Source organism: Strigops habroptila, chromosome 20 (genome assembly GCF_004027225.2).
Source record: "Strigops habroptila isolate Jane chromosome 20, bStrHab1.2.pri, whole genome shotgun sequence".
Classification (NCBI taxonomy): Eukaryota; Metazoa; Chordata; class Aves; order Psittaciformes; family Psittacidae; genus Strigops; species Strigops habroptila.
Genome location: NC_044296.2, coordinates 1,239,474 through 1,265,091, shown reverse-complemented (window position 1 = coordinate 1,265,091; position 25,618 = coordinate 1,239,474). Strand labels below are relative to the sequence as shown.

Here is a 25,618-nt window from a genome sequence, read left to right as displayed (position 1 = left end):
ATCCCTCACTCTGGGCATGACTTCAGCCTGGTGGTTGCCCATACATGAGCAGTGCTCTCTCTTCTTCTCGTTTCTCCCTGGGATTGGGATCCCTCTGCTTCCCCAACCCCTTTTCCCTAATCTTCCTTGCACATATCAGCACTGAAACCTGCTGCAGTACCTCCCATTGCAGGGGTAGAACCAAGGCTAGCAGAGCCGGCTGGTATCGGTACATGTGGGATGCTGTGGGGAGAGGGCAGGGAGGAGGATGGCACTCGGGGAGGGGAGGCAGCCACATTGGGAGCGTGGAGCTGCTGCTGCTGCCCTGGCTGTGTGTGCAGCCTCCATCTGCCTGCAGCATCCAGGGCAAGAGCAGTGTGAGATGGCAGAAGCAGAGAGCCCAAGCAAGGGGAGGAGAGGCCAGGTTGTGCCTACACCATAGCGATGGCTGCAAACCGTGCAGCAAGCACACATCCTCCCGGCTCCAGGAGGGAACCCATCCATCCTCAGGGCCAGGATGACAGGCTGAAACACACGGCGTGATGACAAGCGCCGTGCATGCAGCAGAGGAGATGCCCGGTGGGATCCTCAGCATCGCGGAGGTGGAGCTGACAGCCCGGCTGGGACGGGAGGAGCAGTGCACGTCCTCCGTGAGGAGTTGGTAGCAATAATGGCTGCTTCAGCGTGGGTACGCAACCGGCTTCTGCCCATCTGGTGCTGCGTGATGGGGACCTGGCTCTGCCAAGCCATGTTTAGGGGGAGCCGGGCTTGAACAAAGAGGTGTGGGGCAGAGGGACCGGGGCTGCTGCATCACCTCCCCTTGTGTCTCCCTGTCCCAGCATCAGCGCAGAGCTCCATTAGCACATGTTCTGCTTTAACTAATCCCTGTTCCTCAGCCCTATAGGAGAAAGGGGCAAACCCTCATTCCTGGTAGCAGGCACCCTCTGCCCTGCCCTTTGTTAGCAGCACATCAGCGAGCTCCTCATTCCCTCACTGCTGATGACAGTTTGTCTTTATGTGACCAGCACCGGGGGCACCATCTCCCATCGGCGCTGAGGACACCCGTTATGGCCACTGGCACCCTTACCTCAGCCTCAGCCCTACAACCACCCCTTTCCCCATTCAACCCGCAGCCGCCCATGTCCGGAGCCTCTCCCGCGCCTCTCCCCTCCACAGGGGCTCTGTTTTGGGCTGTGTTCCGTGTGTCCCCCCGCTCCCTCCATCCATTTTGGGGTTCCCTCCCTTGCGCCCCGCCTCAGCGCCGGGAGGCCGGCAGGGGGCGCCGCGGGGCGGCTCTTTGTGGCGCGGCGGCGGCGGCGCTGGCGGCGGGGCCGTTCCCAGCCGCTGCCTCCCCCCCCCCCGCCCGCCGCCGGGGCATGGCCAGACTCACCGGGGGCGAGGCGAGGAGGCAGCCGCCGCCGCTCCCGCCAGCGCCGCAGCCGCCGCCGCCGCCGCCGCGCCGAGCCTCCCCCATGAGCAGCAGCGGCGGCGCGGAGCCCCCCGCGCAGCCCGACAGCATGAAGGACCTGGATGCCATCAAGCTCTTCGTGGGGCAGATCCCGCGCAACCTGGAGGAGAAGGACCTCAAGCCGCTCTTCGAGCAGTTCGGCAAGATCTACGAGCTCACCGTGCTCAAGGACCGCTACACCGGCATGCACAAGGGTGAGCCCGGCCCCGCGCCAAGCACAAAGGGCGCCGGGTCCCGGCTGCCCCCCCCCCCCTCCCCGCCCCAGCCCGGCCCACGTTGACCCTCCATCCCTCCCTCCCTCCATCCATCCATCCCATTCCCTTCATCCGCATCCCCCCGCGAGGCCCGGCCGTGCCCAGCGCACCCGGCTCCGCACCGGTAGCCCCGGGGCCGTGACACCGGCGGCCCCGGGGTGGGGTGGGGGGATGCAGCCGCCCTCCGTGTGCCTCAGCCCCGCCGGCGCTGCGCTTCCGAACCCGCTAACAAAGAGTGTCGGTGCAGAGCTGCGGTGGCCGGTGGCGTTTGGGGTGGGGGGGGCCCTCGGTGCGGGATCGGGATGCGTGAGGGGCCTTTCTGTGCTGGAGGAGCTTTGGTGGATGCTGGAAAGTTTGGGGAGGCTCGTTTAGCTGGGGGTGTTTTGGGAAGCTGTCAGGGGCAAGGCCAGGTTGGACACAGAGGCTTGGAGCAATCTGGTCCAGTGGAAGGTGTCCCTGCCCGTGGCAGGGGGTTGGAGCTGGAGGAGCTTTAAGGTTCCTTCCAACCCAAACCGTTCCATGTTTCTATGGTTTGGGATATCAGCATCCTTCTGCGGAGCTGTTCTAGCCCATCACAGCAGGTGCTTGGGATCTTGTGATCCTCACGGCCCAAGCCATGACTGGGAATTCCTGGAGCCTGTTTGCTGTGAGAGCTGAGAGAGGGATCCCAGCCGTGCTCCATGGCACTGCAATCCCTGCTCCATGGCACAACAATCCCTGCTCCATGGCATAGCGATCCCTGCTCCATGGCACAGCGATCCCAGCCCTGCTCCATGGCACAACAATCCCTGCTCCATGGCACGGCAATCCCTGCTCCATGGCATGGCAATCCCTGCTCCATGGCACAGCAATTCCTGCTCCATGGCATAGCGATCCCTGCTCCATGGCACAGCGATCCCAGCCCTGCTCCATGGCACAACAATCCCTGCTCAATGGCACAGTAATCTCAGCCCCACTCCATGGCACAGCAGTCCCCATTCCATAGCAGAGCAATCCCTGCTCTATGGCACAGCAATCCCATCCCTGCTCCATGGCACAGCGATCCCAGCCCTGCTCCATGGCACAGCAATCCCTGCTCCATGGCACAGCGATCCCATCCCTGCTCCATGGCACAGCGATCCCTGCTCCATGGCACAGCGATCGCAGCCCTGCTCCATGGCACAGCAATCCCTGCTCCATGGCACAGCGATCCCAGCCCTGCTCCATGGCACAGCGATCCCTGCTCCATGGCACACACAGAACATGCCTGCAGGAACCTCCTGCCAGCCCCAGCCTGGGCCTCTGTGCCCTCAGCCCATTCCCGATGGGCTCCTGTGCTGGAGCACGCTGGAGGGAGCATGAGTTCATTCAGTGCTGGTGCCTCTGGATGCAGGTTTAGGAGGGAAGGGAGGAAGAGCTGTGGGTGCCTTGGCCGCTCGAGCCAGTCCCTAACAGGGAGCAAAGGGGACACCAGAAAACTAAGTTTCTTTGCGAACAAAAGGCCAAATCTGGAGGCAGCACCAAAGGAAAACCCCTCGTTGAAGCCTGTGGGAGCTGGGCCTGGGTTTCACTGGGGAATTGTGCCTGGTTGGGACTTGGGAACCAAAATGCCACGTGCTGGGGGGGTGTGTAAGGGCCTGAGTCCAAACCCAGGCAGGAGGAGATGGGCCCGAGGCAAGAGGCAATTGCACATTTCATTGCAGTTGACATATTAAATATAGAGTGTGTGGTCTGAGGTCAGGTTCCAGGCAGGGACCTGCCACTTAGATATGGAAATGAGAGGGGGCAGCACTGGTATTAGCCACATCGGTGTGACATTGACTTGCTGCTAAATGCAGGATTCCTGCAGTAAAATGAAGATCTCCTTTTGGTGGTGATGGTTTGGAGCGGGTGCAGGTGTTGGTTGCATTGGTGATGCTCTGCTCAGCCCACAAAAGCCTATTGAGATGTGGAGGTTCTTCTGGTGGCTCTGGTGCAGTTCCCTCTGCCCCTCCCTGCCTTGTTTTGTACCAAGTGAAAGGGATTCCTTTCACTTCGTTACCTGTAGATTCCCAATCTGCTTTGGGAACAGGCAATATTCCTCTCCAAAGAAGCCATCCCTCCACAAGGATGGATTGTGGGGACAGCCCCATGATGCAGCCAAGCCTGACCCCAGCCTTCCCCTCCCATCTCTCAGTGCTGGCTGTGTTTAGGCTCCCTGCAAAGCCAGCCTTGTGAGGAGCTCCTGTTAGCATCAGCAGACCTGCCCGAGCACCCATGGCAGCCCGGAGCAGTGTCACCGGAGCTGGCTGGGTAAGGATCGGGCACATCAGGATCACTGCGCTCCTTCCTGCGCCACACCGAAGCCATGATCTTCCCGGGGCAGTTGTAACAGCAGATTCCCTTTTCTCTCCCCGTGTTCCCTGATCTGCAGCGAAATCCAATTGACAGCTCACATGCAGCTTCCATCTGCCTTTGCCTTTTCTTTCCCTGAGCAGGGAGAAGCAGTCGTGTGAGGAGGCAGCGCTGCTGGTACAGCCCAGCGGCTCCTCGCAAGCCCTCGCAGCTTGACGTGGAGCTGAGCAGCTGCCTCTGCCCCCGGGGAGGGTGGAAGAGGCCTGTGGTGGGCAGGGAGGGCTGGATGGGGCTGTGAGAGCCCCAAAGCCCAACCCCTGTCTCATAGAGATGCTGAGGAGTGATGGATTCAGCCAAGCTCTTGAGTCCTGCTAGAACCACGAGCACCGTTATGAAACGGGGTTGTTGGAGCCTGACTGTTCATGTCTCAGCAACCTGACTGCTGGTAGTTGATACTGTTCCAGCCTCCTGATATTATTCATGAGGCAGTTTTTCTCTTTATGTTAATCACAGCTACATTTGCATGTTAATGGCAGTGTTTGTCTTACAGCTAATATCTTCATGGGAGGGACGGGGAGGCGTTGGAACAGGCTCTTGGAGCGGGTCGCAGGAGGCCGAGCAGGGAGGATCCAGTGGAAATTTTTGGCCTCGTGTTCCAGATTGGGCTGAAGGCAGCTCCTCCACAGGCGTCAGCGGCGCTCTCCTGGGTTTCCATGGTAGGGAAGGTGGGGAGAGGCTGGGCTGTGAGGTGCTAAACGGAGCGGCAGGGAGAGGAGCAGCATCTCCTGTGGAGGAGCATCCGCGTGGGGACACATGGGTGTCTTCTCCAGAGGGCAAGGAGGCAGCGCCAGCCCCTCTGATGGGCTTTGACTTGGCTTCTGCAGGCTTGTAGATAAGCTCCCCACTGCCTCCATGCTTCCCCTGCTGAAGCAGTTGATGTGACTTCTAATGCTGAGCTGGATCCAGAGACCCCTCTTCCACCAACCGACAGCCTCTTCTTGCTCAGGGCTTTAGGCTGCTGATGTCTGGAGTAACGTTTAGGAGCTGAAGGGGCTGTAAATCCCAGAGTTAATGTGTGGTTTGTAGGGAGGATCAGGCACAGAATATATATGCATATATACATATAACTGCAGTCTTTTCTAAGTGGAGCCAGGCTGGGTTCTGCTTACGGGGAGCTGGAAGCCCTCCTGGAGCCAAGTGGGAGTAGGGTGGTGTCACCCAGTGCTACGGGGACATAGAGGTTCTTTTTGGGATCCTTGGCAGAATGATGATGGCACTAAGTCACGGTCACATTTAACACTTCATCTTAACAGAATTGTATTGGAATGGCACAGGAGTCAGGATGGGAATGGCACAGGAGTCAGGATGGGAATGGCACAGGTTTCAGGATGGGAATGGCACAGGAGTCAGGATGGGAATGGCACAGGATTTGGGATCAGAATGGCACAGGATTTGGGATCAGAGTGGCACAGGATTTGGGATCAGAATGGCACAGGATTTGGGATCAGAGTGGCACAGGAGTTGGGATCAGAGAGGCACAGAGACAGTGCTCCAGGCCCTGTTATGATCCCCCCTTTCTGTGGGGACCTGGTGGGTGCTGGGGACCTTGAGCACCCTTTAACCCCACATCCCATGTCTCAGCAGTCAGCGTGCCTGACTTGGTGCTAGAGGTGCCCCAAGGGACATGAGACTCTCACCCTCAGCTTGCTGTTAACTGAAGCAGGAAACATGGAAGTGAGATAACCCAGTGAGAGCGACAGGTCCCTTTGCACCTCTGTGGACCTCTCCTCACCCTTGAGTGCATCCCTGGGTGACTGTGTCAGGCTCAAAGCTTTAGGAGCCTGAAGAACCTGTGGAAGATGTGGTAAGCAGAGTCCTGCCTTGGCATGGAAAAACGAGCTTTCCAGCTTTCCTAGAGCTGGAAAAACATGGCTTTCCTTGAGCCTCTGTAGGCTTTAGGCACGGGGCTGAAGGCAGGGGACAAGGAGGGGCTGTGGCAAACCTGGGGCTTCACTGACCTGCTGTGTCCTGAGGAGTAGCTGAAGAGTTTGGCTTGGGAGAGATAGACATGGATGTTCAGTGACAAGCTGAAGGGACGTGTCCTGCTCTGCGTGGGATGTGAAATGCCACTGCGGAAGGAGGGGGATGAGGGAGGGGGGCTATTCTCCAGTGCTTTGCCCGTCCTCATCTGAAGCAACTCGAGTGATGGAGCTCCAGGCACGTCCCTGGGGAGATCATTCCACACTCTAATAAATCTCTCTCTGCTAGGAAATGTTTCTTGATCGCCAGCCAAATTGTGCCTTTGCTTAGTTTCATTTGATTACTCTTAGCATCAGAGCACCCAGAGATGATCCCTTTTCCTCCTGGAGGGGCCGCAATTCCTCCCCCTTCCCCTGGCTCCGAGATGCCGAGGCAAACCTCGGGATCTGGCCTTTTCCATGTGCTTTGCTGGTCCCTGGATTTCCCTTGTCATGTGTATGTCTATTTGTGTCTGTGCACGCTGTAGGGGTGGATGTGTGGCGCTGAAGCGCCTCTCCTCCTGTAGCTTTCCATGATGCCATGAGTCTGGATCATGGAGCTTTCATGGCAGCCTAAAATCCCTGGTGCTTTTCCTCTTTCCCTTTTATGCTTTTGGTATCGATAATCATTCTGGTCATTGCATCTCCTCTGGTCCTCGTGGTTTGGACTGTTTCTCCCACAGGCAATGGCAGCTTGTGTTTCGCTCTCTTGTTTCTCACCTTGTTCAGCACCCGTTTCCAACCTCGTTGGTTCACTGGGACCCTTCCCCATGACTTTTACAGGCCTTGGGTGGAGCCTACATGTCCTTTAATGTTGTAACTTTGTCCCCAGAGTCACCCCCTTCGTTACCCCCCTGGTGCCAAAGCACAGGGGCTGCCCTGGGCACTTCTCTGTACCTGAACAGAAACACGGGGATGGAGTTCTGCTGGAGCAGGGCAGCACCTGTAGTTATAGACCCATGGAATGGTTTGGATTGGAAAGGACCTTAAAGCTCCTCCAGCTCCAACCCCCTGCCACGGGCAGGGACACCTTCCACTAGAGCAGGTTGCTCCAAGCCCCTGTGTCCAACCTGGCCTTGAACACTGCCAGGGATGGGGCAGCCACAGCTTCTCTGGGAAAAGTCTGTGCCAGCGCCTCAGCACCCTCACAGGGAAGAGCTTCTGCCTAAGAGCTCATCTCAGTCTCCCCTCTGGCAGGTTAAAGCCATTCCCCTTGTCCTGTCCCTACAGGGCCTTGTCCAAAGCCCCTCTCCAGGTTCCTCATGCTTCGGTCACCGCTGTCACCACATTGTATTGATGTGCCTCTGCCCTTCCCTGTCTAACCTGACCCTTCCTGTCCCCACCGCAGGCTGCGCCTTCCTCACCTACTGCGCCAGAGACTCTGCCATCAAAGCCCAGACAGCGCTGCACGAGCAGAAGACTTTGCCAGGGGTAAGTCCCAGTGGATTGTGCCTGTGCCATGGGCAGGGAGAGGGGGATCATCAGGGAGAGAAGTGCCTTACATGAATGTTCCTGCTTGTGCAAGAGAAGTGTGGTTTGGGGGTTAGAACAGGGACGCGGGAGCCAAAGCCTCACCGAGCTGCTGCTCTGGTCTCCACCTTGCCAAGCCTGCCCCATGTTAACCCCAGCCAAGCCTCTTTGGTCTCTGCGGTGTGACTCTAGTGCCGTGGCTGAGTTGGATCCTTCTCAGAAGGAATAAAAGCACATTTAAAAAGGAGAGATTCAGGTTAGACATAAGGAAGTTCTTCCCTGTGAGGGTGCTGAGGCGCTGGCACAGGGTGCCCAGAGAAGCTGTGGCTGCCCCATCCCTGGCAGTGTTCAAGGCCAGGTTGGACACAGGGGCTTGGAGCAACCTGCTCTAGTGGAAGGTGTCCCTGCCCGTGGCAGGGGGTTGGAGCTGGAGGAGCTTTAAGGTCCCTTCCAACTCAAACCATTCCATGGTTCTATGACTTGGCACATCTCGTTGTTTGGAAGAGCAATGGCTTTATATAGGTTAGACCAAGACTGCTGAGCACCTGTGGTCTGCTCCTGCGCCCTCCTCACCCTATGGCTGGTGTTGGGAGCAAAGTGTTGTAGGGATTGGAGGAGACCAGGCACTGTGGAACAGGTCCCTCCTCCAGGGAAGTGCTTTGCCTCCCTGGGAGCTGCTGAACGGAGCTCAGAATTGCTGCTCTTCCCATGTTGGTGTGATGGGAAAGCTTTGTCTGGGCAGTTCCTCAGTGCTGAGGGGGTTGATCCAGCTCCTTGGAAGCATTCATGTGGAGGTGAGGAGGCGGCGGAGCTGGTACTTATAGACAGAAGCTCACAGGAGGCCCCGCGTGCTCAAGGCAACAGGATAATTAATGTAAACCCGGGGTCTCTGGAGAAGGGTTGGGAATTCTTACCCATAACATTCCCTCTTTAACCCACACAGGTCCAGAGAGCTCCCCTGCCCTCGCCGCACGCACACATCCTTTCCCACTCTTGTTTCCCTGCACTCCTGGGTCTGTGTTTACATGGGAGGGCTGGAAAATGCACGTAACTCAGTAAGATCTTTAGTATTTCAGGTTATCCCAGGGCAGCAAGAGGGGAGTGAAGATCATCAGGTGCTCAAATGCTGTTTGAGTTCATTTTGTGGGAGGGCAAAAGGTCTTTCAGGCTAAAGCCGTGTAGTGTGTGTGTGTCCAGGGCAGGTTGGACAGCATCGGGCAGAACAAGCCATGGTACAGTGGAGATAGACATTGCTAGGACGTGTGCAGGGGATGCAGAGGGACTCAGTGTTATTCATGTGAGGTTTGGTGGGTTCAAATCTCAGGTTTGTGCAGTTCTACCTCAGGAATTGGTTGTGTTCTCCACTGATGGTGGTCAGAGGGTGCTGCAGGGATAGGATTTAAAGCAGCAGTTTATCTGCAATGTGGTGATCTAAAGGCTTTTCATGGGAAGGGAGGTGTAAGAAGCTGCTTGGGAACAGTGAGAAGCTTGTGCTACCCAAGCGCTTTCAAACCTGTTTGTTTGGAGACGGCTCATGGGCAATGTGGTGTGATTAAGCTCCAGGATAAAGCTGCAGATGAGCTGCATTTGGAGCTGTTTTCATGCTGGCAATGCACCACTTCAGCACATTTGGGTTCCCTTTGGGAAGTCCCTCAATGACCATGGAAGCGGGATGCTACCAGAGGGGAACAGATCTGCGTCCCGATGTGCATGTGCTTGGACATGGGCTGGCTGACCTGATGTAGCTTGAAGCCCTGTTTTCTTAGCCCAGTTTGCTTGTGTCTGTGTAGTATCACCCATCCCTCGACCCAACTGATCCCAAGGGAACACTCTGTGATCCAGGTAACTGGCTGTTTCTCTATTTTGGGCGAAAGGCCATGGAATTTCCCCTGTCTGTTCACATCTCAATCATCTTCTGCTGAACTCTGTGGCAAAGCCTCTCACCAGAAGCATAGCAAGGACCCTAGTGCAGGACAGAGCACAGGATGTGCTGGACCACACTGCTGGGATGTCAGTACATGGGCTGTAGTTGATTTCGGGTTCATTTTACCTCTTTACCACCTCTTTATTGCACACAGCAAGAGCAGGAAGAAAGCTGAAGACATTAGTGTAGGGTGACACAAACTCATCTGAATGCATGACCACGCATCAGAGGGATCAAACAGGGATGGAAGGGATCTTGGTGATCCTGCAAAACACCCACAGATGCCACAAGAACCTTCCTTTGGTCTCCCTGCAGTGGTTGAGCTCCACAGTTCATGAACCTGACCACAAACAAATGGGTTTCTTAGTCTAGACTTGGGATTTGGTACGGACAGAGCTATGGAGGTGCTTTGATGTGGTTTCCAATGGGTCCTTAGGCTGTGAGCAGGACTTTGGGCATCTCCTCCAGCTCTGTCACTGGGTGAGCCCACAGAGGGCAAGGAGGGATGGAGCTTCCTTTGCAGAGAGGTAAAGCCCATTCCCAGTGAACTCCCAGAAAGGGCTGATCCCAGCCTGGCCCCCTCATCCCTGCCCTTCCCAGCACTTCCCAGCCTGCGCAATGTTTCTTGGTCCCCACTTCTGCTCCCTGAGGAGCTGTACCATAAAGTCTGGCTCAGTTTGGGCTGCAAAGACTCAACAGGGATGGAAGAACAGGCTAGAACCCAGCACCCTTTGTGGCCTGGGGAGAGACACACAACCCACGGAGGCTGCCCAGCAGAGGGAAAGGCTTTGGATTTGGGAAGCAGAGAGGCAATGAAGCCCTTTGGCTTCCTCCTCCAGTGCTTCACCTTCTCCCCACTCCCTGACACACTCCTCCCTGGCTGCAGGGATATTTGAGCTCCATAAGCCTTTGATTCCTGATTGTGCCTTCACTTTGGTGGCTTCTAAAGGGAATTGGAGGGGTTATTAATGCCACGCAGTGAGCACACACCATGCCGCAGCCTCTCGCTAAGTGGAATCGGAGGGAGAAGCAGCCAGCTTCCCCAGCTCTTGCTTTGTGTCTCTTTTCATTTGCAGCCAGACAGTTGCAAATGACATCAAATTGCTCCTGGAGAAGAAGGGGAAGAAGAATAGAGGGAGGAAGTGGAAGGGGGGGAGGCTGAAACAAGTCATTCTGCTGGCAAGGTGCAGCTCCAGGTTTATTTCTATGCAGAACAAAGGGGCTCGCTGAAAGGTGGGCAAGTGAGTGGCAGGAATGGGTCTTGATCCACACGGAGAATATGAGCGGTGATGGGGGGACTAAATGTGGCTCCATCAGGGGGAGAACTCATGGATGGTTTGGGAACGCAGGGACACAGGGATGGAAAAGTACAGAGAGCAGCAGCGTTCGAGCGGAGAGAGGCGCTGGGAATGCACCAGGGCTCGAGATGCTGCAGCACTCGCGCCGATGGCACAGGGATTGATGCAGAGCTTGGGCAGGGACATTCCCATGGGCAGGGACATTCCCATGGGCAGGAGGAAGGGCTCAGTGTGGGCCATCTGCCAGGATCGACATCCATAAGGATACAGGGGAATGCAGGTGACTGGGAGGGGTTGGTGAAAGCATCTCATCCCCCCTCCCCTCTCTGTTGTAGCTGCTGTGAAGGCAGCCTGGACCACGATTCCTGCTAGCTCCTTCCCACGAAGATGGGAAGGATGTTCCCATCTTCCCATGAGGATGCTGCAGCTGGCAAAGCAGGGAGACATGCTGAGGAGTGGGCTGGAATGTTTGGATGGGGCTGAAGCTGGCTCCAGTTGTTCATGTTTGAGGTGGCCTCTGTGCTTTGAACCCTTGGGCTTCAAATCCCGGAGAGGTGATTCCCGTGTCCATCCTGCAGGTTCTGGTTGGATGTGGATATAGATCCCACAACAGTTTGTGTTGGAAGAGACCTCTGGGCTCTCCGGTCAAAGCAGGGCTACAGCAGACCACTGAGGACCTTCTCCAGTGGAGTTATAACTATCTCCAAGGAGATCCCAACATCATTCCAGGCCTTTTCCAGGCTGGAAGTGCCCCAGAGTGAAATGGTTTATCCAAAATCAGCCACAACTTTGGATGTTCAGCCCAGAGCAGAGGTGGCTCTGGGGGTGCTCTTGGTGCCAGTGGGATCGAGCCTGTTTCCAATGGATTTTCCCATGGGCACGTCATTACTGAGGAGGTTTTGCACTGCTCGGACTCTTAACGGTTGCCATAGGAACTAGTGCAGTGGGAATTGCGTGTGTGCAGCCATGGAATTGCGTGTGTGCAGCCATGGAATTGTGTGTTTGGACTGTGCACTTCACATCCCGCTGTTGCCGCGGGTTCCTGCAGGACCTTCCTCTCCACACGCCTCCATTCCTCCTGGAGCAGCACTCATGGTTATCCTTGTCTCCTTTATGATGGGATGGGATGGAGTGAGCCCATGAGCAGCCCTTAGAGCTGGGCCGGGATGGTGCTGGGTGGGAATGTTGTGTTTGTGTGCGAGGCAGCTCCCCTGGCTCAGGGATGGATGGATAGATGGGTGGGTGGGTGGATGATGGATGGATGGATGGATGGACGGGTGGATGGAGGGATGGATGCATGGGTGGGTGGATGGATGGAGGGCTGGATGGGTGGATAGAGGGATGGTGGTTCTGGGTAGGACCGAGGTGCACTGAGATATCAGTGGAAAGGTGCCAGCAGGAGACATGAAAGCTGAGGCTGGCACCAACCCAGTGTCATTCCCGACCAGGAATGGAATCCAAAGGAGCAAGGCAGCGGTTGGGTTGATGTGCTCGGCACAGGTAGAGGTGGTGTTTGAAGTGGCCACAAGATGACCAGCCCCAACCTGCAGAGCCGGAGTGCCCAGGACCTTCTTCTCAAAGGCCTTGGATGCCTTTTGGTTCCCAGAGGAGCGGGAGTCACACACAGGCTGTGGGTGCCCCATTGGGTGCACTCCCATGGCACAGGCTGTAGATGCCCCATGGGGTGCCCTACCCCACATGTGCAGGTGGGGGGGGGGTAGCCCTGGCTCTGTGCCCCATAGCGGGGCTGTGGGGCAGGGAAGGGGATGGACAGATGGGGAAAGAGGGGGGGGGACCCCCCCCAGAGATCATATCGCAATGTCTCTTTTGTGCAGAGCGCAGGGAATGCCCCCAAGAGCTGGTTGCCATGGCAACCACAAATGTCAGGTTCCATGTGGTGAATAACCGTTTCCATGGCAACCCCTCCTTTATCCGAGGTGCTGGGAGCGGGATGACAGCCCTGCTGGGGGAGGGGACCGGGACATGGCCCCAGGTACCGGCCCCCCCCTCCCCACCTCCCCCATCCTTCCCCTCTCCTTGCCCCAAGCCCTCAGCACCCCCGGGTGGGCGCCTGCTCGTGGAGGGGAGGATGCTCTCGGCTCCCGCAACATCCCTCCCTCCTTCCCTATGGATTTGCTGCTCCTAGAAGCCAAGAGCCGGCTCCATCTCTCCATGTCTTTCCCCATCTGTTTAGCTTAATCCTGGTTTTGCATCCCGGGCAGACACAAAGCTATTGCTCAGGACTCGGGAGCAGTGGGGAGGGAGGGGGGCAGATGCCCCTCTTGGCTCCATAACCAGCCCTCTCCTCCCAGCTCACATCAGGGCTGATGCCGGGACACTGGGACACCATCAGCCTCCAAACTGCTGGAGCACGGGAGCAGGGCTGGCATAGGAAGTGCTTCCAGGCATGGGAAGAGCTTCCAGGCATCGTCTCACCTTTAGGCCACCCTCCCACTGTTCAGGCTCCAGCTCCTGACGATGAGCTGCATCCCTGGAGCGGTCCTTTGCCTCTTGCTGTGTCCGAGCTTTATTCCTGTTGGCATCTCCAGGCAAAGCAGCTGAGCAGGGAAAAGCAGAAAGCAGCACATTTCCTTCTGGGAAGCCTTAAATCCACGTGGGCCCTTCCCTGGGGACCACCACAGTGTCCTGCCTGCCTCCCGTGCACCATGGTGGGAAGCGGGCACAAGGGCCAAGCTCTAACCCTCTGCTTTTCTCTCTCCTTGCAGATGGCACGTCCCATCCAGGTGAAACCCGCCGACAGCGAGAGCCGTGGAGGTAGTTGTCATCTCTCCTTGGTCCTCCTTTGTGCTTGGGAGGGGGCCCAAGCCAACAGACATGGTCCTGGCCTTGCCTTCTGTCTGTAGGAAGGGATTTGGAGGCAGGAGGAGGTTTAGGGATAGGCTTTGATGGGGATGCTCCAGCTTGGCAACTGCTCTGCAGCTGGTTCTGCTGCTGCCTCCATCTCTGCTCAGCCCCATCCCACTGCAGGGGCCCAAGTGCTGCTGTAGAAGACAGCCTGTGGTGGGGAAATAGTGTCTGAAGGGGAAGGATCCTGAGCTGAGGTCCGAGATGAAGGTGCCATCAGCCTGCAGGGACCAGCGTGGTTAGAGCAGCGGGTGCCAAGTAGTTCAGAGCTGGAAGTTTGGGAGCAGGAGCACCTCTGTTAATGCAGTGGGGAGCTCACAGCAGCTCAGATGCCTCCTCCGTTGGAGAAAGTTTGCAACTCCAGCCCTTCCAGGTTAATGAGCTCATTCTGCTGCTTTCCCTTGTCTTACCAACACATTCCTTTCCTCTCCATCCCTGCATCCGTCTCTCCATGCCTCTGAAAGCAGCTCAGTGGGGAGAACTGATGGGACAGTTTGGCCCATGGGGCAGCTCATCCTGCACTGGGCAGCTTTGGAGAGCTTTGGCTTTTCATTTTAAGGGCTTCCTTCCAAGCACTTTGTTGTAATTCCCAATTATTGCACTGGCAGGAATACAAGCTATAATATTGGATAGGGATGTGTGTACTTATGGTTGTGTGATCCTCCTCTAAAGGGGCTACAGGAAACCTGGAGAGGGGCTTTGGACAAGGGCCTGTGATTCTATGTGATTTGGCCTTTAAAAGATACACAAGGCCATGGATTTGAGCCACTTCCAGTGATATCAATATATAAACCAGGAGAGTCTGTTTGGGACTGGGCAAGAGCTGTAGATGTGGCCCTTGTGACCCTTTATCTGTGGGGGATGGAGTGGAACGTGCGTTGCACAAGCACGTGGTGCCTCACGAGAGCTGCTGGGGCTCCGTGGTGGGTGCAGTGATGCAGAGCAGCTCCTGCAGCATCTGCGTGGCGGGGGGAGCACATTGTCCTGCTCCTTCCTCCTGCTCCCGGAGCTCCTGGAGGCACCTCCTGGCTCTGGCTCAGCGTGTGACGTGTCCCCATGCCCCAGGAGCGTGTGTTAACACCGTGTGCGTGCAGGGGACCGGCAGCACGTGTGGCACCTCCTGCAGCATCCCGAGCTGTGGCTGTGCGGAGGCAGCATCCTGCTGCCGTCCCTGCTTGGGATCCATGCTCTGAGGCAGGGAAAGGAGGCAGGAAGGTGCTGGGGGGGGGGCTTTGCCAGCAGCGTGGATGTGCAACGTGCCGTCCCTCCCTGCCGCAGCTCCAAGACCTGTTGTTTTCCAGGTCACTGCACTCTCCCACAGCAGCTTCCCGGCGATGTTCCCTGACGTGCGTCACATTGCATCGCATTCCTTGGAAGCAGCCCCTCCACTGCTGTCGCGGGCGATGAGGAATCCTCTGTCACTGCTCCTACCCTGACACGTTGGCTCCTGGGGGTCACCCCACACGTGTTGGGGGGGACTCTGTAGCTGGGTTTTAATGCTGTGCTGCTTTAATGTGCTCCAAGCTCTGCTGTGTTTGGGCTCCAGTGTGCACTGGTGGGGATGGAGGGATGGAAGCACCACAGATCGGCCTTCCCACCTCCACACTTGGCCATCCCAACAAAACCAGGATCCTCACTTCTCCCTTCTGATGGAGGAATCCACAAGGACACGGAGCTCCTGGATGCGTTGGGCCTTCCAGCCACCCAGCAGCGTGCCATGGATGCAGTGGGGACCATGGAGCTGTTGGTTGGCCCTCACCCAACTGTCTTGCATTTGGCTGATCCTGTGGGGAGGCAAACTGGGAGCCGGGACACCAGGATTTATTCCAGGCAGCTGGATATGGATGTACTGGTTAGACTGGGGTGGGAAGGGCAGGTTGAAGCTGAGATGCTTGGTTAGGTAGTAGCTGTGGAAGTGGTCATCTTGGGGAGAAGGACAAAGAAGCAGGAGCCCTGGGTTGGTCTGATGCATTTCCTAAGGTGCCTCTTGGTCTTCACATGTTGTTCAATGAGGGTATGGTGGCCCAGGCAGTTTTGATCACCATTCCTGTTGGATCATCCAAAGGAAAGGACAAATAGGAGGAAATCAAGAACCTTTTGTTTTCCTTTGGGGAGGGGAGGACAGGGGAAGCCACAGAAACCTTCCCACTCACCCCTGGGAGCCAACAGCGACCCATTCCCATGCCAGGCGTGTTTCCAGCACGTTGCGTTGTGTCCGGATCCTCCTGCTTTGGACTGGAAGCCTCATAGAAGGTTGATGTCTCTGTGTTTGCCCCTAGGGGACAGGAAGCTCTTTGTGGGCATGTTAAACAAGCAGCAGTCTGAGGATGACGTGCTCCGGCTCTTTGAACCCTTTGGGGTCATTGATGAATGTACAGTGCTGCGTGGACCTGATGGTAACAGCAAAGGTGTGAACCCCACTGTGTGCCGTGTCCTTGCTCCCTCTCTGCAGGTCACTGGTGCCTTCTTTCCATTGGGACCCTTATTCCTCCTCCCCATCTTCCTAGGAAGCCGTATCCCAGCCTGGCGCAGGGAGCTGTGAGGGTGGATGGGGAAGGATGGGATGCAGAGGGTGAGGAGCAGTGGGGTTGTCAGGAGCACTGTGAGCCTCTCGCCTCGCTCTGGGGCTGCAGTTTCTGCACGCCCAGTGAGGAGTCCATAGGGAATCTGGGGAAGAGGTAACCAGGGGCAAGGGTGGAGATGGTGGCACCATCTATAGAGCTTATCATTGAGACCCTTCCTGTCCTTTTCCAGGATAGAGGACTTGGGATGAGCCATCCTCTTTGTTCCCTGCTCTCTTGGGAGGGACTTTCTCTTGCATGCTGGGGCAAAGGCGCACGTTCCCAGCAGCTCTGTCACTGCAACCTCCTTGTGCTCTTTGTGTCCCTCTCCAGGCTGTGCTTTTGTCAAGTTCTCCTCTCACACGGAGGCTCAGGCAGCAATCCACGCGCTCCACGGCAGCCAGACCATGCCCGTGAGTATAAGCCAGGCTCCTCTTCCCACTCCTCTTCCCACCACCCTGCTGCAGGGATCCACTGTCCAAACCTGTCACAGGTTCTCCCACAGTCTCCAGCTCGTGTGGTTGGGGGGTGTGTGCACATCCATGCTCTCATCTTTGGGATCCAGCCTGTGCTTGGCTGGGGTATCTGTGTCTGTGTCCTGGTAAAGGCTGGAATATCAGAGAGCCAAGAACCAGGACGTGAATTGGTCCTGGAGACGGTGACCTGGAGTAGCTCAGGAGTGAGCAGGGAGCAGTGTGGGCCATGACTCTGGTGTCTGAGCATGTTCCCCACCTTCTCTATAGGCAGCAGAGGCCTTGAGGCCGGGCTGGGTGAGGACGGGAGCACTCCGAGTGCTGTGTGGGGCTGTGTACCTGCTGCTGCTCTGTACCTGGTCCCTCTCTCAGGCTCTAACCTGGAGCAGGGCACCTTGCAGGCAGGATGGAGCTGCAGCAGGGGCACTGCCAGGCCCTGCTCTGCCTGTCCCCCAGCTCCCCGTGGTGGGAAGATGCTGCCTGTGGCTCACACCGTGCTCCTGGCTGCAGCAGCACGCAGGGAATGGCGATGGGCGCACACGCTTTTGTGTGCACATGGAGTGAGGGGAAGGGTGGGAGAAGGGAAGGTTGGATGGGGAAGGGCACGGCCCAGCTCCCAGGCAGCTCCCGAGCACTTTCACACCGGTATTTGCTCTTCTGCTCCTCTTCCCACTCCTCTCTGCTGCCTGTTCTGCCCCGTCCCACCTTGCCTGACTGCTGCCTCTGCCTGTCCCTGCCCTCCTGTCCCCTGGCTCCTCTCTCTGTCTCCTCTCTCTGTGCCTAGGGCGCCTCCTCCAGTCTAGTGGTGAAGTTTGCTGACACAGATAAGGAGAGGACCCTCCGTCGTATGCAGCAAATGGTGGGGCAGCTGGGGATATTCACTCCATCTCTCACCTTGCCGTTCAGCCCATACAGCGCCTATGCGCAGGCTGTGAGTATCCCGCGGGGGGTGTGGGGAAGGGCAGCGCCACCAACGGGGCTCTGAGCACTGCATGGGAGCTTCCCGGCTCCCGGGACCTGGTCCTGGCTTCAGGAATCAGCCTAATCAATGTGCATCTGCTCCTGGAAGGGGTGACAGGGGAGAGCTGGGACCTGCTCTGGTGTGGTGTAGACTGGCGGAGGTGTCTGGGACAGGCCAAGCAGGAGCCAGGGTCCTTCTGTCTTCTTGTGGGGACACTCAGAGCCCTGATTCCTGCTGATGGTGATGTGCCAGCTCGGGAGCTCTTCCTCTTCCATGGCACCAACGTGTGGGTGTCCCTTTGGCCCGGGAGCACCACGAGAGCCCAGCTCCTGGTGTTTGTTTCTCTGCTGTCCCTGGCTCCCAGGGTTTTCTCTCCTGCTGGTGTCACCGGGGGGGGTGCAGGATGCTGGAGGGGGGTTAAGGCCTCCTCTGGCAACGCTCTGCTTTGGGTCTTAGTGAGAAAACCTCGTGCCATGGATTGGGAGCAATTGAGGGAGGTCCCAAACCCCTGCTCTGCTGTGGTGGAGCATCTTTTGGTGACTGACACTTTGAGGTCTCTGCTACCAAGCATCAAGCCCATGGGAGGAGGCTCAGGAATCGCTCAAAGCACAAGAGATGCTCTTGGCAAATAGGAGATGTTCTTCCTGGAAGTAGTTTTCCAGGGAAAGCAAATGAACCTGTTCTCATACACATGGACACCTCCTTCACCTCTGGCTTCAGTGTGTCCCCCTCCCACCTCCATGGCAGAGAAGGAATCGTTCCTCAGTTGTTGGCTGTTTCCTCTCAAAGTATCCCCAATGCCACGACAGTGTGTGGCGAGAGCAGAGAGCAGCAACAACAAAGAGCAACACGTGTTTAATGCTCCATTGGGGGATTTGGGGAACCAAACCTTGTCCAACACAGAGCACTTAGTTCTCTTTGTGTAATGAAGGTGAGAAGAGCTACACCAGGCTGCCAGCAGAAGGGGGTTAGAGGGGAGGCACCAGCCTCTCTTGCCAGGCCCTTTGGTTTCCACCAGCCCTGTAATGCACAAGCACCCGAGGCGGTGGGTCCGCTGTGAGATGAGCCTTCTGCTGTCCTGGCACGGGGTGAAGGAGGCAGGAATGGACCAAGCAGTGATGTGCTGATGGCAGAAGGTACTTTGTGTATGGTCCAGGCTGTGGAAGGAAGGAGAGCAGCGACACTTGGACTTTAAGTCTTCAGAGGCTGCCAAAAAGCCCGTCAGGCCCAGGCTCTGCTCCTGCTTCTCTGCATCTCCCTCCTCTTCAGTTGTGTCTGTAGATGTGTTCCTTTGACCCTGATTCTTCACTGACCTTCCTACTCTGTGGCTTCATCTTGGCTTTCCCCTTGACCCCAGACCCGGCCTGTCTCCCATGGGGTTTTCCTCCTTTTCCTCTTCCTTTCCACTAGTTTTGGTTCTCTCCTTCTCCTTTCTGAGGCACAAACCTCACACCTGATTGTTCCTTCTCCTGTGTCATCCCAGTCTTTGGTCTCTTCTGGACAAGAGATCCTTTCTGGTTCCTTCACAACACACCAACAACTTCCTCTCCCTGTTCCCGTGGGATTTGGTGCCTCACCAAGGCAAAGCAGCCCCAGTGCCCGGCCTGGGAAGAAGAAGTTCAGAGCTTGGGGTTGGGTTGGTTGGTTTCCAGCTGGATGTTTTACCTTTATCTTCCCTGCATTTTCCTTTCAAACCTGAAACAATCCCAAACTCTGGGAGAGTTGAAGCTCTTCTGAGCTCTTCAAATCAGGTATTCCAAGAGCCAAACAGGAGCTGATGGAGTTTGGAAGGAAAAGCAGGCAGAGGAGTTCCCCAAGTGCTTGTAATGCTCAACTATTTCTTGTCTTTCACAAACCAGTCAGTCCTAAACCCAAACCACACTTGATTCACCCCCTTCCCCTTCTGGTTTGTGGTCCATGATGGTCATTTCATGTAAGTAATGAGAACAGTCTCAGGGTGCCCATTTGGAGCAGGTCTTGTTCCAGGCACTGAATGGGCCTTGCTGAGGGGAAAGGAAATCAAGATTCCTTTAGGGAATAGGAAACTGGTTCCTGTATCCCCCAGAGGGACCATTCCCCTTCCTGAGCTCCCTGTCACTGCCACTGACACCACAGGGAGCCAACGGGTGAGATGCTTTGGGGCGGACACACTTTGGCATCAGCCCTTTGCTGTCGGTGGCTCCTGTCGTAGGGACCTGCCTTGGGGTGAAGCCTCTCCTCCTGCAATGATCAGCTTCTGCAGGGAGGGAGCTGAGGGTTTAGGTGGCCACGAGCTTCTGGGGCTCCAGCCACGACCTGGGCTGCCCACGGATGAGGGTGCTCCAGTGGGGTGCGTTTGTGCTGCAGTGGGATGCGATTGGAGTTAACATGGGGAGGGTTTGGGTTGTTCTCATTCCGCAGCTCCTCAGGGACCCAAGTCCTTGTTGCCACCACTCTGACCACCCACCCATGGCCCAACAGGACCAGAAGGACATTCTTCCTCCTCCAGACCCTCCTCCCAAGCTCGTGTCCCCCCTTCCCTCTGCACTGGGTGCCTGCTCAGGCGCGTTGTGAGACCCTGGAGCTGCCACCCCACTCCAGTGGCACGACCCACCTCCGTGGCTCATGGGACAGGGCCTGGGTATGGGGTGCCCACACAGAATGAGCTCCATGGGTGTCCCCATGGGGACACGGAGCCCAGGTCAGTGCAGGACCCTGGCGGCTCTAACCCAGAGCAGGGCTCTCACTGCCTGCCCCTGCCTTGCAGCTCATGCAGCAGCAGACCACGGTCCTCTCCACCTCTCACGGCAGTTACCTGGGCCCCGGCGTCGCCTTCTCCCCGTGCCACATCCAGCAGATCGGCGCCGTCAGCCTCAACGGGCTCCCCGCGGCCCCCATCGCACCCGCATCAGGTGAGGGGCTCCCCTGGTCCAACACGCCCCACGTCCCTCAGGCTGGATGAGGCCGCTCTGGTCCAGCAGTGCTGGTGCTGGTCCAGCAGCCCCTTGTCCCCGACACGTTCAGCATCCTCGTGTGCTGCTGCTGTAGTTCTCCCCTTTGATAGGGTGAAGAAGGAGCTCCCAGGGTTGCACCCCGAGTAGAGCTGTTGTTCATACTGGGACGCCTGTTGGGTTGTCCAGGGCTGTAGCACTCAAAACCTGGATTAGAACCATCCCATCCCCAAGCTGTGCCAGCAGCCAGGACCTCACCAGTGCTGCCTGTGGTCTGGTGAAGGCTCCGTGTGTCTGTCACCTCCACGTGCCACCTAGAAGGGACGATGGCTTCATGGAAGGAAGGAGCTCAGCTCTCATGGGATGTCCTCTTCTTGCTCTGCAGGGCTCCATTCACCGCCGCTCCTGGGAACAGCAGCCATGCCCGGGCTGGTGGCCCCCATTTCTAATGGATTCACTGGAGTGGTGCCATTCCCAAATGGGCATCCGGCCTTGGAAACCGTTTACACCAACGGCCTTGTGCCGTACTCAGGTACATCAGTAACAGAGCCAGGCTGAGAGAGCTGGGCTGGGGCAGCCTGGAGAAGAGAAGGCTCCTTAAAGGGAGACCTTAGAGCAGCTCCAGTGCCTAAAGGGGCTACAGGAAACCTGGAGAGGGGCTTTGGACATGGGATGGAGGGACAGGACAAGAGGGAATGGCTTTAACCTGCCAGAGGGGAGATTGAGATGAGCTCTGAGGCAGAAGCTCTTCCCTGTGAGGGTGCTGAGGCGCTGGCACAGGGTGCCCAGAGAAGCTGTGGCTGCCCCATCCCTGGCAGTGTTCAAGGCCAGGTTGGACACAGGGGCTTGGAGCAACCTGCTCTAGTGGAAGGTGTCCCTGCCCGTGGCAGGGGTTGGAATTGGATGAATTTTAAGGGCCCTTCAACCCAAACCATTCCATGATTCTGTGCTTCCATGTTCTCTGCAGCCCAGAACCCTTCGGTAGCAGAGACCCTGCACCCGGCCTTCACAGGAGTCCAGCAGTACGCAGGTACCAGCCTCCCTTGCCCCCCTCAGGCCCTCGCCTGGTGGAGCAGATCCTCAGGTGAAGGGTTTATTGTGTCTCCAGCCGTGTACCCGACCACCACCGTCACCCCCATTGCCCAGAGCATCCCTCAGCCACCTCCTGTCCTGCAGCAGCAGCAGCGAGAGGGTGAGTGAGGCTCAGGGTGGGTACATGTGTCCATGGGGGGGGTTTGTGTAGCACAAACCACAGACCCAGCATCAGAGCACCCAACTTTGACTGCATCGCTGTGGGAAGGGGGGTGAGAGCAGCAGCTTCCGCACAGCAGCATCTGTGTGGAGAAGTGATGAACAAGGAGCTGTTACCTTCACGCAGACACTCACAGGGGTGGTTGTGTCCAGCACCAGTGGAACTGGGCAAGCTGTGGAGGTGAATCTGTGCTCCAAAGCTCCGGCTCTGCCTCCCAGTGAGCCCTCAGAGCCCTTTGTGCACTGAGAGACAAGGAAGGGGAGGTGAGGGCAGGAGGAGACGGTGCTGGGGTTCTCCTCCAGTGCTGTGCTCTGAGTTGAGCCCTTCCCTATGGGGGGGTCTCTGTTTTGTCCCTCCCTGTTGCCCCCCCCCACGCCTGCAGGTCCTGAAGGCTGCAACCTCTTCATCTACCATCTCCCTCAGGAGTTTGGAGACAATGAGTTGATGCAGATGTTCCTGCCCTTTGGCAACATCATCTCCTCCAAGGTGTTCATGGATCGTGCCACCAACCAGAGCAAGTGTTTTGGTGAGTGCTGGCACCACCGAGGATGAGGAGGACCCTCGTGGCGCCAGCAATGCTGTCACTATCCACACCTCTGTCCTGTCCTGCAGGCTTTGTCAGCTTTGACAACCCCTCCAGTGCACAGACTGCGATCCAGGCCATGAATGGCTTCCAGATTGGCATGAAACGCTTGAAGGTCCAGTTAAAACGACCCAAGGATGCCAGCCATCCCTACTGACGGCAGCGAGCACGCAGGAGGCACTTCTGCAGCACAGGTAACGCTGTGTAAAGCACCATCGTGGTGTAGCTCCAACCCAGTGCTGGGGGCAGCAAGGTCCTGCTGCTCCCCATGGAGCTGAATGTGGCAACCCAGAAGCTGCAGGTGGGGCTGGTCGAGGCCATCAAGGCTTGGTGGGAGCAGGATGGGTTCAGATGAGGTGTCTGTGGTCCAAGCGACGCTTTGGTCTCTTTCTGACTGCTCCCAAAAGCATTGATCTTCCCCAAAAGGTTTTAAACCCCAAAAAGGTTTTGTTTCATTGTATTCGTGCCCTGAGGCTGCAGAAGATGCTTTCCAGGGTAAGAAGGGAGGATCCTGTGGTTCAGAAGGATCCCAGGAAAGCAAAGGGAAGGCGAGACCCTGCAGGGCCACCAAAGGCTGCTCCAGAGCAGAGCTGCTGGACACGAGCTGCTCCCTCTGGTCGGGATCATCTCATTCCATGTTTAAGCCTGAGCTTTGCCTCGATGTCCTCCTAATGTCCCAATTCCTTCCTTCCCTTTCTCTTCAGGTGAAGGGAAAAGTCCAGAGGAAGAATTTCTGCTTCAGGTTGCTTTACAGAGAGGCCAGTAACTTTCTCAACTCTTTTGCCACCAGCCCCTTTCCCTCCTCTGCTCCCACCTCCCCGTCCTCCTCCCCAAACCTTTGCCATTAAAGAGAAGGCTCAATGTCTGCCCAGCAGGAAGATTCTTGCCACGACGGACTCGCACATTTGCTGCTCCCGTGGTGCAGAGCAAAGGGACCAGAAACCCGGCAGCCCCGGGGGGACACGAAGCTTTTCCTCTCGGGGTGGGCCTGGAGAACATGGACCAAGCGTCCCTCATCCCTCCTGCCCCGTCTCCCGGCCCCTTTCCCAGAGAAATAGAAATATATATATATACAGCCTCTATTTTTGATGAAAGTGGCTCACAGGACCAAACTTTTCCATTCAGAGACTGACTCCTTGCACGAGGGATTGGAAGTTCAGGGCTTGCCTTTGCGGGTGTCCCCTCCGCCAGCGCTGCGGATGGGCCCGAGCGGCTTTGGGAGGCTGTTTGGATGGACATGGAGCGGGAATGTCTCTGCTCAGCTGTAGCAAGAAGCAAGGAGGAAGAGAACTACATACCTCGGGGATTAGGGCACCGCTGCTCGGCTTGAGTCGCTCATCCACCGACCTTAGCACCAGCCTGGTTTGAGGATCTCAAGAGCTCTGACCTTTCCAAGGGCTGCTGCAGACAAAGCTCCTGGGATTTGGTGCCAAAGCCTTTCCCGATGCTCCTGGGGTAGGCTGCAAGCACAGGAACACAGGCCCTTTTCCTGCAGGAACTGCGCTGCCTCTGCACGACGTGGTCGTGGCTCTCTTGAGCGAGGCAAGAGGAGACAGGGACAGAATCCCACCCGGTGCGGATGGAACCGGGACAGTTCTGCTTCCAGGACAGTTTCTCCGTGTGGATTTAGCCAGAGGCCTCTCCTCTTGCACCTTCCCGAGCAGCCACACGGGCTGTTCCCATCCTGGTTTCTCCCTCCCAGGGACAGATCCCATGTTAGATCCCATAGAAGCAGCAACATCCACAGACCAACGCTCGGAGCTGGACTGACCACCCCTGGGGAAGGGGGCATCACAACGGACAATGCCCAACCCTGGACCAACTTTAACCAGTCTCATTCTGTTTCGACCAAACTAAGGAAGGAAAAACCAACAATCCCAACCTTGGGAATGATTAGCTTCACTATTCTAGTTGGATAAGGTACCGAAAACATTCCTCTGTGTGTGTGTGTGTGTGTGCGCGCGTGTGTCTGCGTTCAGGGGGTGGGCTTGGGGGGAGAAGGGGCGATGCTTGATGCTGAAGCGCGCTATGGGGACAGGAGAGACCCTCGAGTCATTCCCCCTCCAGCTGCCCTTGTGTTTGTGGCACCGTTTGGACCTTCACCTCTCCCTCGAGAGCTGAGTGGGGCCGTGCGAGGCTCCGTGTTCCTCTAGTCCATGTTTACTGATTGTAAATACCATTTTTATACTTAACATCTATTCCGTACGTGATTTGTACAATGGACTTTATTTCTGCTACAAGTAATTTCCTGAAGTTTAAACTTAATCTAATTTTGAACAAAAGGAGAAAAAAAGAAAAAAAAAAAAGAAAAACTAAAAATCCCCCACCAAAAAAAAAAAAAAAAAAAAGGAAAAAGGACCAACAAGTGCAAAAGTGGGGAATAAAAAGGACTTTTTTTTGGCCATCCCGGGCCAAGTGGCTTTCCAAGAGCGTTTCTTCCCTCACAGTTACTGGTGGGACTGGACGATGTTGCGCTAAAGCTTCGTCAGTGTCAAATTCCTTACTCTGGTCAAAAAAAAAAAAAAAGATCTTAAATTTATTTAATAAAAGTTTTACTTGGTAAATAACGTCCTGGTTGAGGTGCTCTGAGCTGCTGCTGCCGCGGGAGACACGCAGCAAAGCCCTGCAGGGAGGGAATCGTGTTCGCACAGAGCACAGTGGCTGCGCAGCCGCTTCCAGGGGGATGGGTCATGGAATTCCAGCCTGGTTTGGGCTGAAGGGACCTTAAAGCTCCTCCAGCTCCAACCCCCTGCCACGGGCAGGGACACCTTCCACTAGAGCAGGTTGCTCCAAGCCCCTGTGTCCAACCTGGCCTTGAACACTGCCAGGGATGGGGCAGCCACAGCTTTGCCGTTCAACCCATTCCAGTGTGCCACCACCCTCACAGGGAAGAGCTTCTTCCTTAGCTCCACACTCTAGTTTAGGCCTGGGTTTAAGCAGCATTTGGCTGTTCCCATCAATTCCAACCCTGTTAACCTGTTCCTACACAATGTTCAGTTTTCAAAGCTCCTTAAAGTTCCTTCAGGATTAAGGCGCAACACACACCATAACCATCCTCTCAGCCACCGAGGAGCTCACGGAGGAGCTTCTATCCAGCCCCAGCCCAGGAGGATTCAAGCAAGAAACTGCTTTTTCTTAGCTGCCATGATACATATTCGTAGGAATAATGTGTTAGGGAAGAATTCCCTCTGTGTTCTTTCTCCAATGCAGGAATCATGAACCCATCTTGGCATTTACAGCAAGGAAGAGCTGATTTAACAAGAGCAAAC

General features: G+C 56.5%; 1 protein-coding gene across 3 annotated transcripts; it reads left to right on the top strand.

The window, feature by feature from the left end:
* The first annotated feature begins 1,260 nt into the window (after positions 1 to 1,260).
* Positions 1,261 to 24,541, top strand: CELF5 (CUGBP Elav-like family member 5). Of its 3 annotated transcripts, XR_003994783.1 has the most exons (14): positions 1,261 to 1,641; positions 7,381 to 7,463; positions 13,451 to 13,502; positions 15,869 to 15,997; positions 16,484 to 16,563; positions 17,408 to 17,554; positions 20,331 to 20,475; positions 20,900 to 21,046; positions 21,482 to 21,544; positions 21,623 to 21,706; positions 22,149 to 22,292; positions 22,379 to 22,543; positions 23,054 to 23,107; positions 23,475 to 24,541. XR_003994783.1 is itself a non-coding variant. In XM_030509725.1 (13 exons), the coding sequence occupies exons 1-12, from the start codon at positions 1,356 to 1,358 to the stop codon at positions 22,504 to 22,506; spliced, it is 1,485 nt and encodes a 494-aa protein (XP_030365585.1). In that variant the 5' UTR covers positions 1,261 to 1,355; the 3' UTR covers positions 22,507 to 22,543; positions 23,054 to 24,541. The 3 variants fall into 3 exon arrangements, 2 of the variants coding, with proteins under 2 accessions (XP_030365585.1, XP_030365584.1); XM_030509725.1 differs by having other exon boundaries at positions 13,451 to 13,499; positions 23,054 to 24,541; XM_030509724.1 differs by having other exon boundaries at positions 23,054 to 24,541.
* Positions 24,542 to 25,618: the final 1,077 nt, after the last annotated feature.

Coding starts and splice junctions, on each gene's coding strand:
- CELF5 (XM_030509724.1), top strand. CDS start 1,356: ATGGCCAGACTCACCGGGGGCGAGGCGAGGAGGCAGCCGCCGCCGCTC. Junction 20,476..20,899: donor CCCCATCGCACCCGCATCAG/GTGAGGGGCTCC, acceptor CTTGCTCTGCAG/GGCTCCATTCACCGCCGCTC. Junction 22,293..22,378: donor CAACCAGAGCAAGTGTTTTG/GTGAGTGCTGGC, acceptor CCTGTCCTGCAG/GCTTTGTCAGCTTTGACAAC.